Source organism: Chiloscyllium punctatum, chromosome 12 (assembly GCF_047496795.1).
Source record: "Chiloscyllium punctatum isolate Juve2018m chromosome 12, sChiPun1.3, whole genome shotgun sequence".
NCBI classification, from domain to species: domain Eukaryota; kingdom Metazoa; phylum Chordata; class Chondrichthyes; order Orectolobiformes; family Hemiscylliidae; genus Chiloscyllium; species Chiloscyllium punctatum.
The window spans coordinates 63682-77502 of record NC_092750.1 but is presented as its reverse complement, the minus strand read 5'-3'; the positions used below and the strand labels follow the sequence as shown (position 1 = coordinate 77502).

The 13821-nt window shown below is 40.8% G+C and overlaps 1 protein-coding gene across 4 annotated transcripts in view; it reads right to left on the bottom strand.

Moving 5' to 3' along the window:
- Positions 1-13821, bottom strand: part of stimate (STIM activating enhance) — a 116228-nt gene that overhangs the window by 67643 nt on the left and 34764 nt on the right. For all 4 annotated transcript variants that reach the window (XM_072581699.1, XM_072581701.1, XM_072581702.1 and 1 more), the window contains one exon: positions 11240-11288. In XM_072581699.1, coding sequence (XP_072437800.1) covers positions 11240-11288 — 49 coding nt within the window. The remainder of the gene's footprint in view (positions 1-11239; positions 11289-13821) is intronic.

The window sequence follows — 13821 nt, the reverse complement described above, 5'->3', positions numbered from 1 at the left end:
TTGATTTCTTCGGAGCAGAGAAGTTTGAGTGGGGACCTGATAAAGGTGCATAAGATTATTAGTGGAATGGACATGTGAATAGAAAGCAGCTGTTCCCCTTAGTTGAAGAATCAATAATGAGGCATAATTTTAAAATGAACAACAGAAGGTTTAGAGGGGAATTGAGGAACATTTTTCACCCAGGTGGTGGTGGTAGGGTTTGGGAACTGGAAGGCAGTGCCTTGAAGAGTACTTGAGGCGGGAAATCTCACAACCTTTAAAAATATTTGGACAAGCAATTAACGTGTCATAGCATCCATGGCTACGGGTCTAGTGCAGGCAAGTGGGTCTAATGTAGTTTGTAAAGTAATTTTGGCGGTTGAGACGAGAGAGGCTGAATGCCCTCTTCTGTACTGTACAATTCAAGCCCAACATATTACAATAGAAACATTTAAACTTCCAAACATCAGCTCTACCCTCAGTAATTCCCTTTTTAATCTGAGTAGGAAATCTTGAGTCATTCCCTACTGTCTATTCTCTGTACTGATTACCTGCCTTCATTTTACTTTCTCACTTTTTTTATTTTCATCAAATTTCTGGGGGTGACAGGGAAAAAAAAAAGTGCTTATGCATCCGTTCATATTCATTAGCCATTATAGCTGCCTGTCCTGCCATTGCTACCCTTGGGAGTTCTCTATTTGAGTTCTGATTACAGAGGCTCAAATTCGTCTGAAAGAATAATTTCCTTGACAGCATTGCAAGTATTCTCAGTCATTAACGGTCTTATTCAACTATCAAAATTTTACTTAATTCTCTGAAGCTCAAAACAAGTTTGGAGAAAGTGAGGAGAGCAGATGCTGAAGATCAGAGTCAAGAGTGTGGTGCTGGAAAAGCACAGCAGGGCAGGCAGCAGAGGAGCAGGAGAATCAAATATTTCAGGTATAAGCACCACACTCTAGACTCAAAACAAATTGGTCCAAGAGGTTTCTGTCGGTTCTGAAACCCTGCCTCTGCGTGTTCGAGGTCAACTCATATGCATTTAGAATAGTATTTTTTGTCTCATTACATTACCAAGAACGTTCCTCCAACAGGGATGCATAAACTTTGTGCTTTCCCAGCTAATCTACTTTTCATGGGAAATATAGAGTCTGTGTTTCTCGAATGAGATGAAAAATGTTCCCACAGCCTTCGCTTTAAACTTTGGCAAAGCATGCACGAGCTTAACCATCTCCTGACTGAACCGTGGAGTATGACTGGATCCTTCTCTGCCAAATTCTCCCAAACCTTTGATTTAGCTTGCCTTCTTCCTCTTGCCTCTCTAGTTCCAGTGTTTTAAGTTTTAATGCTCTTTGGAATGGTCTTTCTTTTACTTCACTTCGGAATTCCACCTCCAATTTTCTCATTTTGATATCCCTAAATTGCAACTCAAGATTCACTGATGCATCCAATGTACTACGTGTAGCACTTTCTCTCTCTAGTTTTACTAAACTCAACTGGCTCATTATTAATTCTATTACAGGATTTGGAGATGACTGGGGTGTACCAAGTTAAAAATCTCACAACACCAGGTTATAGTCATACTAAAGGTATCCCCACTGCACTACGCACAGACACACACTCCTCCAGACCCATACACTCATGAAAACCTTCTCTCATATACAAGCTCTCTCTCATACACTCCCACATGCACCCTCTCACAGACTTATACTCCTTTACCCACACACACACACACACGTTTGTGGAATGAATTTATACTTGCAGAATTTATGGAAAATAAAGAAAATGAAAGCACGGAGAGGGTTAAAGCATGAAGACCACTGGCAAACTGTGGTCTGTGGAAGGCAGGGTGGGATAAGAATAGTGGAATGCTCTTACACCAATTAACAGAATAACGTTAAGGCTGAAAGGTCACTATGGTGAGATGAGATAACATAAGTAATAAAGCAAGTTTCTCTGTTAAGTGTTATTATGACATGATTGGGACCATAAATATTTGGGACATGATATTAAAATATCTAATTAATCGTTAGTAGAGTCAGCTTGAGACAGGAGACTATTGTAATATATGGAATAGCCAAATATCTATCATGACAGGTTAGTTTGGAATGGAAGATCACTGTAGCAGAGATAGCAATAAATATCTAACCGTGACATTAGAATAACATTAAGTAGAATGTACAACTAAAGAGATGATGGGAACTAACATCACTGGTTTATTGTGTAGCTAGAGTGAGTACTTTGATTAATATAGTTGTACATGCTAATCAGCTCACAGAAACATGGTAAAAAAAATTAAAATCCACGGACCCTCACGTTCGTGGGCATTCGGAGAATCTGCTTTCTCAGTGTCACGGTTTTTTGTTTGCAAATAAAAGACCTATTTCTTGAAGAACTCTCTGCGTCTCCTGGTGATTCTGTACATTTTTCTCCACAAAAAATTACATTTTATTTTGCTCAAAAACTGCATTAATCTCTAAGATTCTGTAAATTCATTTAAGATTAGAATCAGTCTGAACATTGCGCCAGAGAGTCTCACACAGGGCAACTCACACCTTAAATCTGGGCCGACATGACACCAATTGTTAAAGTTCATTTGAGAATGTAACTTGAGAATAGTTCCGCGATTTACATATGAAAAGAACTAAAACCAACATGCTCATTCTAAAAGATGAGACTTAATAAACAATCCAAGGTCTTTCCCAACATATAATTTCAGTCACATCACATTGTAAACGTTTGCTATAAATTCTGTGTTTTACGATCTTATACTCCACAAGGAGCAGTGCTCTGAAAGCTAGGGCTTCCAAATAAACCTGTTGGGACAATAACCTGGTGCTGTGCGATTTTCACCTTCATTCTACAACGTCAGTCTTCTTAGCCTGCTCTGACAACTTTATTTCCCATCTGCTGGCTAACTCTGCTAATTTAGCTTTAGTCATACCCTACTTTCAAAAAATAAATTCCAGTGCCACCTTAAATCGGTGTACAAACTTGGTGTCCAACTACCCAAAGTTCAGTTCCACAAATATATTGTCTGTGTTTCAAGAGACTTTGTGAACAGTCAGTCAGTCAATGCCAGATACTGGGCTTGTAGCTTAAACAAAAGATTCAGCAATTTATTAATAATACAGTAACATTAGCAGAGTAAGATTGAACAGAATACTCTAATTAGAACATAGAACAGTACAGCACAGAACAGGCCCTTCAGCCCACGATGTTGTGCTGACCACTGATCCTCATGTATGCACCCTCAAATTTCTGTGACCATATACATGTCCAGTAGTCTCTTAAATATCCCCAATGACCTTGCTTCCACAACTGCTGCTGGCAACGCATTCCATGCTCTCACAACTCTGTAAAGAACCCACCTCTGACATCCCCTCTATACTTTCCTTAAATCATAGTGTTTATGATTTAAGACCAACAATCTTTGTTTTCATTCTCACAAAAGATAGACAAACTTACGTAGCAAAGGAGTCATTCTTCAAAAAAAAAAAACAAAACTGGCCACATTACTGAAGTGGTTTCCACAATGTGCTGTTTCACATGCATATATGATTGATTGTTTGCTGGTTGATTTTCTGAAATGATCAGTGCCACCTTTTCAGTTAACAGAGGAAAATTCAGTCATACTTACAAATTAATTTCTATTATCTAAATTTCCAACAGTTGATAATGGGAGGCAAGGTATAGACCTTTCACATTTTCATGCTGTAGCATCAAGAGCCAAACTCCTCCTCTCCCAGTAACACGGTCCAAAATCCAGCACAAATTCTCCAGACCCTCCCTCTGTTTGTCCATCCTATTTCTACTCCACCCCACTCCAGACTTGCTGGCACCAAGTCCTGGGTATTGACTTCATTAATTGCCAAGTATCTGCTATATGATTAAACTAACGGTTTTCTCCAGTGTGTAAGTGTCCACGGACATTTCTGATTAAGAACTAATCCGCAACTAACTTTTGGACTGGCCTCACAGTTTGTTTGTTCTCTCTTTTATAAACAAGCTGTCTCATGTTCCAAAGGTCACTTTTCAGCTCTCAGTTCACAGCTCCAAATCAAAATTTAAAAAACTGAAAGAAAAGAAAAATCAGTAAAGGTTGAAACAATGGGGACCAGTATACATAAGTATAACAGAATAAGGTACTTTCAGTCAGTGTTGAAGAGCGCTAAAGAAATCAGAACCATATTATATCAAGTAGATTTAATAGGGATGACATGGAACATTGTTTTAGTTACATTTCTGAAACAGGAGTCAGCTGAGTCATCTCAGGTGAAGTCAGTTATTTGAGTAACTGATTTGATACAGTACAGAAGCATTGTTATTGGGGCCTATAAAAAGGAAGCAATCTCACGGGAAAGTAGCAACAGCTGGGTTCATGACACTACAGGTGACTCGGCTGCACAGGAGGGGAGGAAAACCAGTGGCAGGGCTATAATGATAGGGGATTCAATAGTAAGAGGAACATTCAGGCTTTTCTGTGGCTACATAGGTGAATCCAGAACGGTATGTTGCCTCCCTTGTGCCAGGGTCAGGAATGTGGCTTTAGGACATTCTGGAGAAGAAGGATGAACAGCCAGTGATTGTGGTACACATGTTTACCTATGGCATTGGCACTTAAGGGATGAGGACCCGTAAACTGAATATAGGAAATTAGAAGACAAATTAAAGTGAGGATTTCAAACGTAGTAATTTCAGGATTTCGTCCTGACCCATGTGCCGGTGAGAGCAGAAATTAGAGGAAGATCAGTTGAATGCATGGCTGGAGAAATGGTGCATCAGGGAGGAGTTTCGATTCTCGAGGCATTGATACTGTTCTTGGGAAGGTGGGACCTACAAGCCTGATGGATTGCACTTGGGGAGAACTGGGAAAAATATCCTGAAAGGGGCTTTTGCTAGTTCAATTGGTGAGGTTTTAAAACAGCATGGCAGGGAGATGGGAGCTAGAGTGCTGATGAGTCAGATTCAGACCAGGAAACGCAAGATTGTATTAGTTAGTGATGTAGTCAGTGACTCAAAGACAAAAAAAAGGGTTAAAAAGTATCCAAAGGAAATCAAGGCGTTGAGCTGCTTCCACTACAATGCAAGGAGTATTACAAACATGGCGGATGAACGAAGGACACAGATAGACTCATGACAGTACAATGTCACTACTATATTGGAGGACTGTCTAAAGGAGGTGCAAAATTGGTTGCTCAAAATCCCTGGATATAGATAGAGGGTGACAAATGGGGTGGGATAACAGCAATGGTTAAAGAAATCAATTATAATTGTGAGAAGGGATGACTTTCTAATGGATTAACATATGAGGTTTTATGGTTGAGTTTAGGGATTTAAAAAAGCAGTCACACCACTAGGTGTATACTACAGATCACTGCATAGTAATATGGACATAGAAGGCGGCATAATGTAGACAATTTTCTGCCTGTAGGAAAAAGAGGGCAATAATAGTTGCAGACCTTTAACTATCCCAATATCACCTGGATCCACAAGGAGCATTAAAGATAAAAAGTCATTTACTGTATCCTGGGAAATTCTTTCAAACAAGCCCAGTGAAAGAAGATACAATTCTGGATTTAACTCTGGGAAACGAAGATGGGCAAGCGGGTGAAGTGACAGTGGATAATCATTTCAGGGTTAGTGACCACAATTTGGTTACATTTAGTACTATTGTGGAAAAAGACAGAGAAAAATCAGGAGTAAAAGTTTTAAATTGGGAGAGCACAAATTTTATGAACTGAGAAATGATTTGGCTGAGCTGGACTAGACAGGACTGCTAAGGATAAATCAGTGGCAAACCAACGGGAGGCACTAAAGAGTAAGATCTTTGGAGCATAAAGCAGACTTATCCCTCCAAAAATATTAATGGTACTGCCAAATATAAACTCCCATGATAGTTTAGAAAAATACAAGTTAGGAATAAACAGAAAAAGAAAGCTTATGATAGTCACCAAAAACTCAACACTGCAGATAGCTGAGGGGAGTGTGGAAAGTACCGGGATGAAGTCAAAAAAAGACATAAGGAAATCAAAGATAGGTCATAAAAAAATATTAACAAGCAAAATATAGAAAAATGCAAAGAAGTATTACCAGTATATAAAGAGCAAAAGGATAGTTAAGGGAAAAAAAAAGAGACCTCAGAGATGAAGTAATGATTCCAGAGTTGATGAGGTTGGTTTAGAAGAACAGACTGAGTAGACTGGGATTATATTCAATGGAATTCAGAAGATTGAGGGAGGGGAATCTTATAGAAACATATAAAATTATGAAGGGAACAGATAAGATAGAAGTATAGAGGATGTTTCCACTGGTAGGTGAACAGAGGACACGAGGGTGAGAGGTGAAAATTCAAGGTGATTCAAGTGTAAGGGAGTTACACGCATCAAGTACTTTACGCAGAGGGTGGTAGGTGCCTGGAATGCGTTGCCAGCAGAGGAAGGAGGCAGGCACGCACGGTAGATTCATTTAAGATGCGTCTGGACAGATGCGTGAGTAGATGGGGAGCAGAGAGATACAGATGCTGAGGAATTGGGAGATAAGTTTAGACAGTAGATTTGGATCAGCTCAGGCTTAGAGGCTGAAGAGCCTGTTCCTGGGCTGTAAATTTTCTTTGTTCGGTGGTCTTTAGGGCATAGCCTCAAGATTAGAGGGAGCAGGTTTAGGACTGAATTGAGAAAGAACTTCACCCAGAGGTTTGTATATCTATGGAATTCCTTGCCTAGTGAAGTAGTTGATGCTATTTCAGTAAACATTTTTAAAGCTAAAGGTAAATTTTTTTTTGCATAATAAAAGGAATAAGGGGATATGGTGAGAGCGTAGGTAAGTGGATCAGAGTCCACAAGGATATCAGCCATAATCTTATTGACTAGCAGAGCAGGCTCCTGATCCTAGTTCTTATGTAAGTGAACTTGTGTAAAGATGCAGAGGATGTGGGAAGAATTTTAAATAAAGGACAAGGTGGGTGTGTTTTGAGGGGTGGGGACAGAGCTGCTGGAAAATCCAGTTAGAACTTGCAGAATCCCAAGAGGTCTGGATAGTGTGAACTAGTAGGAGAAAATAGGAGCTCAGGGCACAGCCTCAGACCAAAAGGACGATCCTTTAGACTGCAATGAGAAAGGCTTTTGTCAGCCAGAGGATGTTAGTCTGTGAAACTAAATGCTGCAGATAGTTGGAGGCCAAGACATTGAGTGTATTTAAGACAGAGATAAAAAGTTTCTTGGATTAATAAGGGGATCAAGGGTTACGAGGAGAAGATAGTAGAATCAGGTTGAAAAACATATCAGCCAGGATCAAATGGCAGATCAGACTTGGACTGAATGGCTTAATTCTACTCTTAGACTCTCTGGTCTTGTGTTCTCAGCACAATGAATAAGGACATTTTGCCCAATCTGTTGCAGGGGATTGAGGCAGGCAAAGTGGACAACACTCGGGTAAGGTAATTAACGTGTCATGAAGTTCACATTTGCAATGGAAAATAGCAAGGCAAATTCTAATTTAGAACCAAGAGTTCCAGCCAGAATACAACAGAACCAGAAACAACAGGAAAATCTGTCAGAACAATGTTTACAGTGTAATGTAACTGAAATTATATATTGAAAAAGACCTGGATTGTTTTTAAGTCTCGGATCTTTAAGAATGACCATGTTGGCTTCAGATCTTTCACATGTAAATTGCAAAACTTTTTTTAATATATTAAAAGTTACATTCTGAAGTGAACTTTAACAACAGGTGTCATGTTAGACCAGATAATGTCAGAGAGATGTACAGCATAGAAACAGACCCTTCGGTCTAACCTGTCCATGCCGACTAGATATCCCAACTCAATCTAGTCCCACCTGCCAGCACCCGGCCCATATCCCTTCAAACCATGCCTATTCATATACCCATCCAAATGCCTCAGAAATGTTGCAATTGTACCAGCCTCCACCACATTCCCTGGCAGCTCATTCCATACACGTACCACATAACGTATTGAAGGCGTGGGTTTCCCTGTGAGGCTGTCTGTGCCACCATGGCCAGACTGATTCTAATTTAAAAGACGGATTTACAGGATCTTACATGGATTCGTGCAGTTTTTGAGCAAAGTAAAATGTAATTTTGCAAGTATAAATTCACCCCGGAAACTTTTATGTGTAAGTGTGCGTGTGCATGCCGGGGTGGGGGGGGGGAAAGAGGAGGGGGGAAGGTGTATGGGTGTCTGAGAGAAAGTGTATGAGAGTGTAAAGGGGTATAAAGTCTGTGAGAATGTATTGCGGGAATGTGTGTGTGCGTGCCTTTGCTCAAAAACTCAATGAATCCATATAAGATTCTGAAAATCTGTCTCACAGGGAAACTCAAATATTCAATACATTATCTGGGCCAAAGTTAAAAATCACACAACACCAGGTTATAGTCCAACAGGTTTAATCGGAAGCACTAGATTTCGGAGCATTGCCCCTTCATCAGGTGGTTGTGGAGTACACAATTGTAAGACACAATTTATAGCAAAAGTTTACAGTGCGATGTAACTGAAATTATACATTGAAATATACGTTTATTGTTTGTTAAGTCTCTCATCTATTAGAATGACCATGTTAGTTTCACTTCTTTCACATGTAAATCACAGAACTGGTTTTAAAAGTTACATTCTCAGGGTAACTTTAACAATTGGTGTCAGCCCAGACAACGTGTTGAAGGTATTAGCCCCCTGTGTGCTGGTCTGTGCCATAATGTTTAGACAGATTCTATTTTAAAAATTAGTTAACAGAATCTTACATGGATTCATGCAGTTTTTGAGCAAAATACAATGCTACTCTGCAAGTACAAACTCATTGCACAAACGTGTGTGTGTATATGTATGTGTGCGCGAGTGCGAGAGTGTGGGATGGGGGGGTTGAGAGTGTCTGTGAGAGTGAGTGCATAAGTGCGTGTGAGAGAGTGTAAAAAGGGTCTAAGTCTGGGAGAAGGTGCATGTGCGAGTGTGTGTGTCTGTAGAAGTGTGTCTAGGAGCGCCTGTGCGGGAGCCTGTGTATAGGAGTGCCTGTGTGCGTATACTGCAATGGTGGTCACCTGTTGTGCAACATGAACCCAAGGTCCCAGTTGAGGGCCTCACTATGGATACTGAACTTAGCTATCAGCCTCTGCTCGGCCACCTTTCGCTGCTGCTTGTCCCGAAGTCCGCTTTGGAGGATGGTCACTCAAAAGTCCGAGGTCAAATGTCCTAGACCGCTGAAGTGTTCTCCAACTGGGAGGGCACAGTCCTGTCTGTTGATTGTCATGCGGTGCCCATTCATCCGTTGCCGTAGCCTCTGCTCAGTTTCACCAATGTACCATGCCTCAGGGCATCCTTGCCTGCAGCATATGAGATAGACAACGTTGGCTGAGTCACATGAGTACCTGCCAACTACATTGTGGGAGATGTCCCCACGCATAAAAGGTGGTATCCATGTCCACACTGACACAACTTGCAACATCTACTGTGACAGGGTTGTATGGAGTTGTCCTGAAAGCCGGGCACCTTCTCTCAGACTTAGACCCCTTTAGATTTGATTCCCTACAGTGTGGAAACAGGTCATTCAGCCAACAAGTCCACACCGACCCTCTGAAGATTTACCAACCCAGACCCATTTTCCCTGAGTAATGCACCTAATACTGTGGACAATTTAGCGTGGCCAATTCTCCTGACCTGCACATCTTTGGACTGTTGGAGGAAACCGGAGCACCCGGAGAAAACCCATGCAAACACGGAGAATATGCAAACTCCAGACAGACAGACAGACACACACACACACACACACACACACACACACAGATCCATATAAGATTCTGTTAATTCATTTTTTTAGATTAGAATCAATCTCAACATTATGGCACAGACAGCAGCATACAGGGGGTTAATACCTTCAACATGTTGTCTGGGCTGACACCAATTGTTAAAGTTAACCTGAGAATGTAACTTTTTTTTAAAAATGTGGTGATTTACATATAAAAAAGTGAAACTAACATGAGAGATTTAACAAACAATTAAGGTATTTTTCAATGTATAATTTCAGTTACATCACACTGTATATACATTTGCTATAAATTCTGTATCTTACAATCTTATTCTCCATAACCACCTGATGAAGGAGCAGCACTCCGAAAGCTAGTGCTTCCAATTAAACCTGTTGGACTATAAGTTAGTGCTGTGTGAGGTTTCACTTTGCATAGCCCAGTCTAACACCAGCGTCTCCAAATCATAGAACAATGGGTTATAAGGAAGAGTGATTCTTCAGGTAGAAGTTTATTATAATTTAGCAAGGCAAAAAGGTAAGGAAGCCAAAAACAGGGCTCCCTGGATGATGAGGGATAATGAAGCAAAAACAGACGCATGATATATGTCAAGTGAATTCTAGTGAAACCAGGTCAAATACCATAGGTTGAGAAGAGAGATGAAGAGGAAAATAAAACTGGCAAAGAGAAAATATGGGAATAGAATGACAGTCAATATTAATCAAAACCCTTCCACCAACAGAGGTGGTGTGGCTCCTATTAAGGGAAAAGTAGTACATATGCTTAGAAGCTCTTGACAAGCCGAGAATACATAACTACTTTATAATGGTGTTTAGGAAGAGGCATATGACAAAGTATCAGCACAGTAGGGACAATGGAAAGTGCAAACATTGAAGGAGATACCAGAAAGGCTTGACAGGTAGACACTGAAGTCCTTGAGTTCTGTTGAAGAGTCACCAGACTCAAAACATTAACTCTGCTTTCTTCACATAGATGCTGCCAGACCTGCTGAATTTCACCAGTAATTTCTGTTTTGACACTGTTTCTCCTGGGTGAAGTTACAACCTCAACGTAAAGGATCAATCATTTAGGGTCAGGATAAGAAATGTCTTCATGACATTGTGAACCTTTTGTAAATCTCTGCCCGAGAAGGAGGTAGATGCTCCATCGTGGAGCATTTTCAAGCAGTGATACATTTTTGAGAAATACGGGTGCAGGACAGAATGTGCCATTGAAGCAGGGGAGCAGTTATGATCACACGGAATGGTGGAGCAGGTTCAAGAGTCTGTACTCTCTACTCTTGACCCTTTAACTAACATGACACTGTAATGGTTATGGGGACGGTGGCATTAAAAGGGAATGGAGTGTGTGATCAGCTGTAATTGTATTAAATGGTGAAGCAGGCTCGATGGGATGAATGGACTAGTCTTGTTCTTATGTTCCTAAGTGACCATTCCACACCACAACTAATCAATAAGAATGATTATTTTAGTAATATTTCAATACTCGCCATATCTTCCAAGGTCGCCTCTCATACTTTGGTTCTCGGAAACGTTTCACTGCAAGAAACAAAGCAATGTATAAATTTTTAAAACTTGAGTCACTCTCACTATATCTCCATCAATTCAAAAAAAGTTTGTTTTGGTCCAACTGTGAATGTTACACTTGCAGTTCTAATTTTTCTCGTTTAAATTTACCATAATAACCATCAATTCCCTCCTCACTTGCATGCTTGACAAAATTCTCCTTGACTACGTCTGTACTAAATCATTTTTTCTGGTAGGAAGTTACATATTTTTAGATATTTGTGTGTGAGAAAGTTTCTTCCGAGTTTCCTGTTGGATTTCTTCGCGACTCTCTTGAATTGATGGCCTCTCAGTTATGTTGTTCCCAAGTAGAAAGATCTCTGCATTGACTCTATCAAAATCTTTTCTAATTAGAAAACCAGCACTTAAAACATCCAAGGTAAGTGGGAAGAGTCAGCATAGTTTTGTGAAAAGAAAGTCACGCTTAACAAATTTAATAGAGTTCTTTGAGGAAGAAACACGCAACGGATATACTGCATTCAGATTTCTTGAGGTGACTTGATCAGAAACCTCAAATATTATCATGCAGAGCTAATGGTGTAGAGTCACGAAAAATTAGTACGCGGGTATACCATGTAATCAAGGCAGCCAATGGGATGTTATTTATTATAAGAAGAATTGAATGGGTTATGCTTTTTTACAAGGCATTGGTGTAAGAACATTTAAATAAAGTTTCATTCTCCTTATTTGAGGAAGGATGTAAATGCATCTGTGACAGCTCAGAGGAAGTTTACGAGATTGAAATGGTGTCTTATGATAATGGGGTGGGTTCCAGTATTTCTTACTTTCTTGTTAGACTGACTGCATCCAAATCCACCCTTTACCATCTTAATCTTCTCCTCCTCACTTCCCAACATGCAGAAATAGCAGTTAGAACCACACAGAGTGATCAGGAATCTTCCTCAGCCAGGTGTCAAATATGCTTACACCATCAGGAAAATGTGCTATCCCAAGAAAAGAGTCTGGGCCAAGATGGAATTCACAGTTGTACCCAGTTACGTGAAAGAACTTGTAGTCAACTATATTCGGTTGGATTTTTAAGTCCATTCCATATATAGTAATAGCTAATATCCAAATGGCCATTTGTTTTGCCATTGTTTGCTGCAAGCTTGTCATGTTATTTCCAAATTGGAGAAGTTCCTCTGAGCAATAGACCTGGTGATCATCATTGTCTTAATTAACTCTCTAAAAATTCATAACATTTTCCATCACTTAAAACATTTGCAGCAGAGCTTGAGGATGATGCCTGGTCACTGTACTCAACTGATCTTAGCCAGAACACTTTACAGAAGGAAAACTCAAACCTCTCCCTTCTGATCATCACTGCAGTACTCCTGGTTGAAGCATGTGTGTGCAATACAGAGTTCTCAAAACCAAAAACAGTTCACAGGTAAAGATCAGAGGCTTCAAGCTGTTACCAACAAATTAGCTGAATAAAAAAAGTTATCCACAGTCACTGAATTATCAAATATACAAATATAAATATAATGAGTAGAGGTAGGCCCTTTGGTTACAAAGGTTCACCAAACTGTTCCTTGAGACTGGGGAAAGCGAGGACCGGCACAAAGGGCTTATGCACGAAATATTGATTCTCCTGCTCCTTGGACGCTGCAAGCACCATACATTCTACTCTGATCCCTGAGATAGCAGGACTTACATATGAAGAGGGTCTGGGAAGAGAGAGAGGGTGCACAAGTGTGAGCGAGGGCGCACAAGTTCAAGCGAGGGCACACGAGAGAAGGGGAAGAGAACGAGTGAGCAAGCTTGGTGGACAGAGCGAGCAAGCGAGGGGGGGGGGGGTAGAGGGAGAGACAGCAAGTAAGCTGGGGGGTGTGGGGGAAAGAGAGCAAGAGGGAGAGTGAGCGAGCAAACGAACAGGAGGGAGAGGGAGAGAATGAGTGAGTGAGCGAATGGGAGGGTGGTGGGGGAGAATGAATGAGTGAGCAAGCAGGAGAGGAGGAAAGAGTGTGGGAGAGAGTGGGGAGGAAGCCCGGGGAGAGGTATTGCAAAGTGGACGGTGATCTTTTGCTGTAAATTCAGTGTCTTATGATCCTGCTCCACAGCTACCTCATGAAGGCTGCGCTCCAAAAACTACTGCTTCCAAATAAACCTGTTGGACTATGGTGTTGTGCGATTTTTAATTTTGTCCACCCTAGTCCAACACCGTCACCTCCACATCATAACTGCAGCTGTGACTTTAAAGAGGTGTTTCGTCCTGGTGTCATTGAGCAAGGGCGAGAGGTGTCGAGCAGTTTATGGGAAGAGAAAGAACTTGTTAAGCCTTGGGTGTTTTTGTTTAAGTAACTGAAACAATAGACGCTGCCTGAATGAGTGTGGTCCAAGCTCCCACCCAATGAACCGGGGATTTTAGTTTTCAGCAGCAGTTGCTGTAGGGGTCTTGAAGACGTGAAAGCTATTTTCTCCTCAATTTTCTCAAAGCTAATTTTCTCTCAATTACAGCCAAAAGCTGGGAGTTTTCTTCCTGGGCTGCTGAATTACTTGTGAG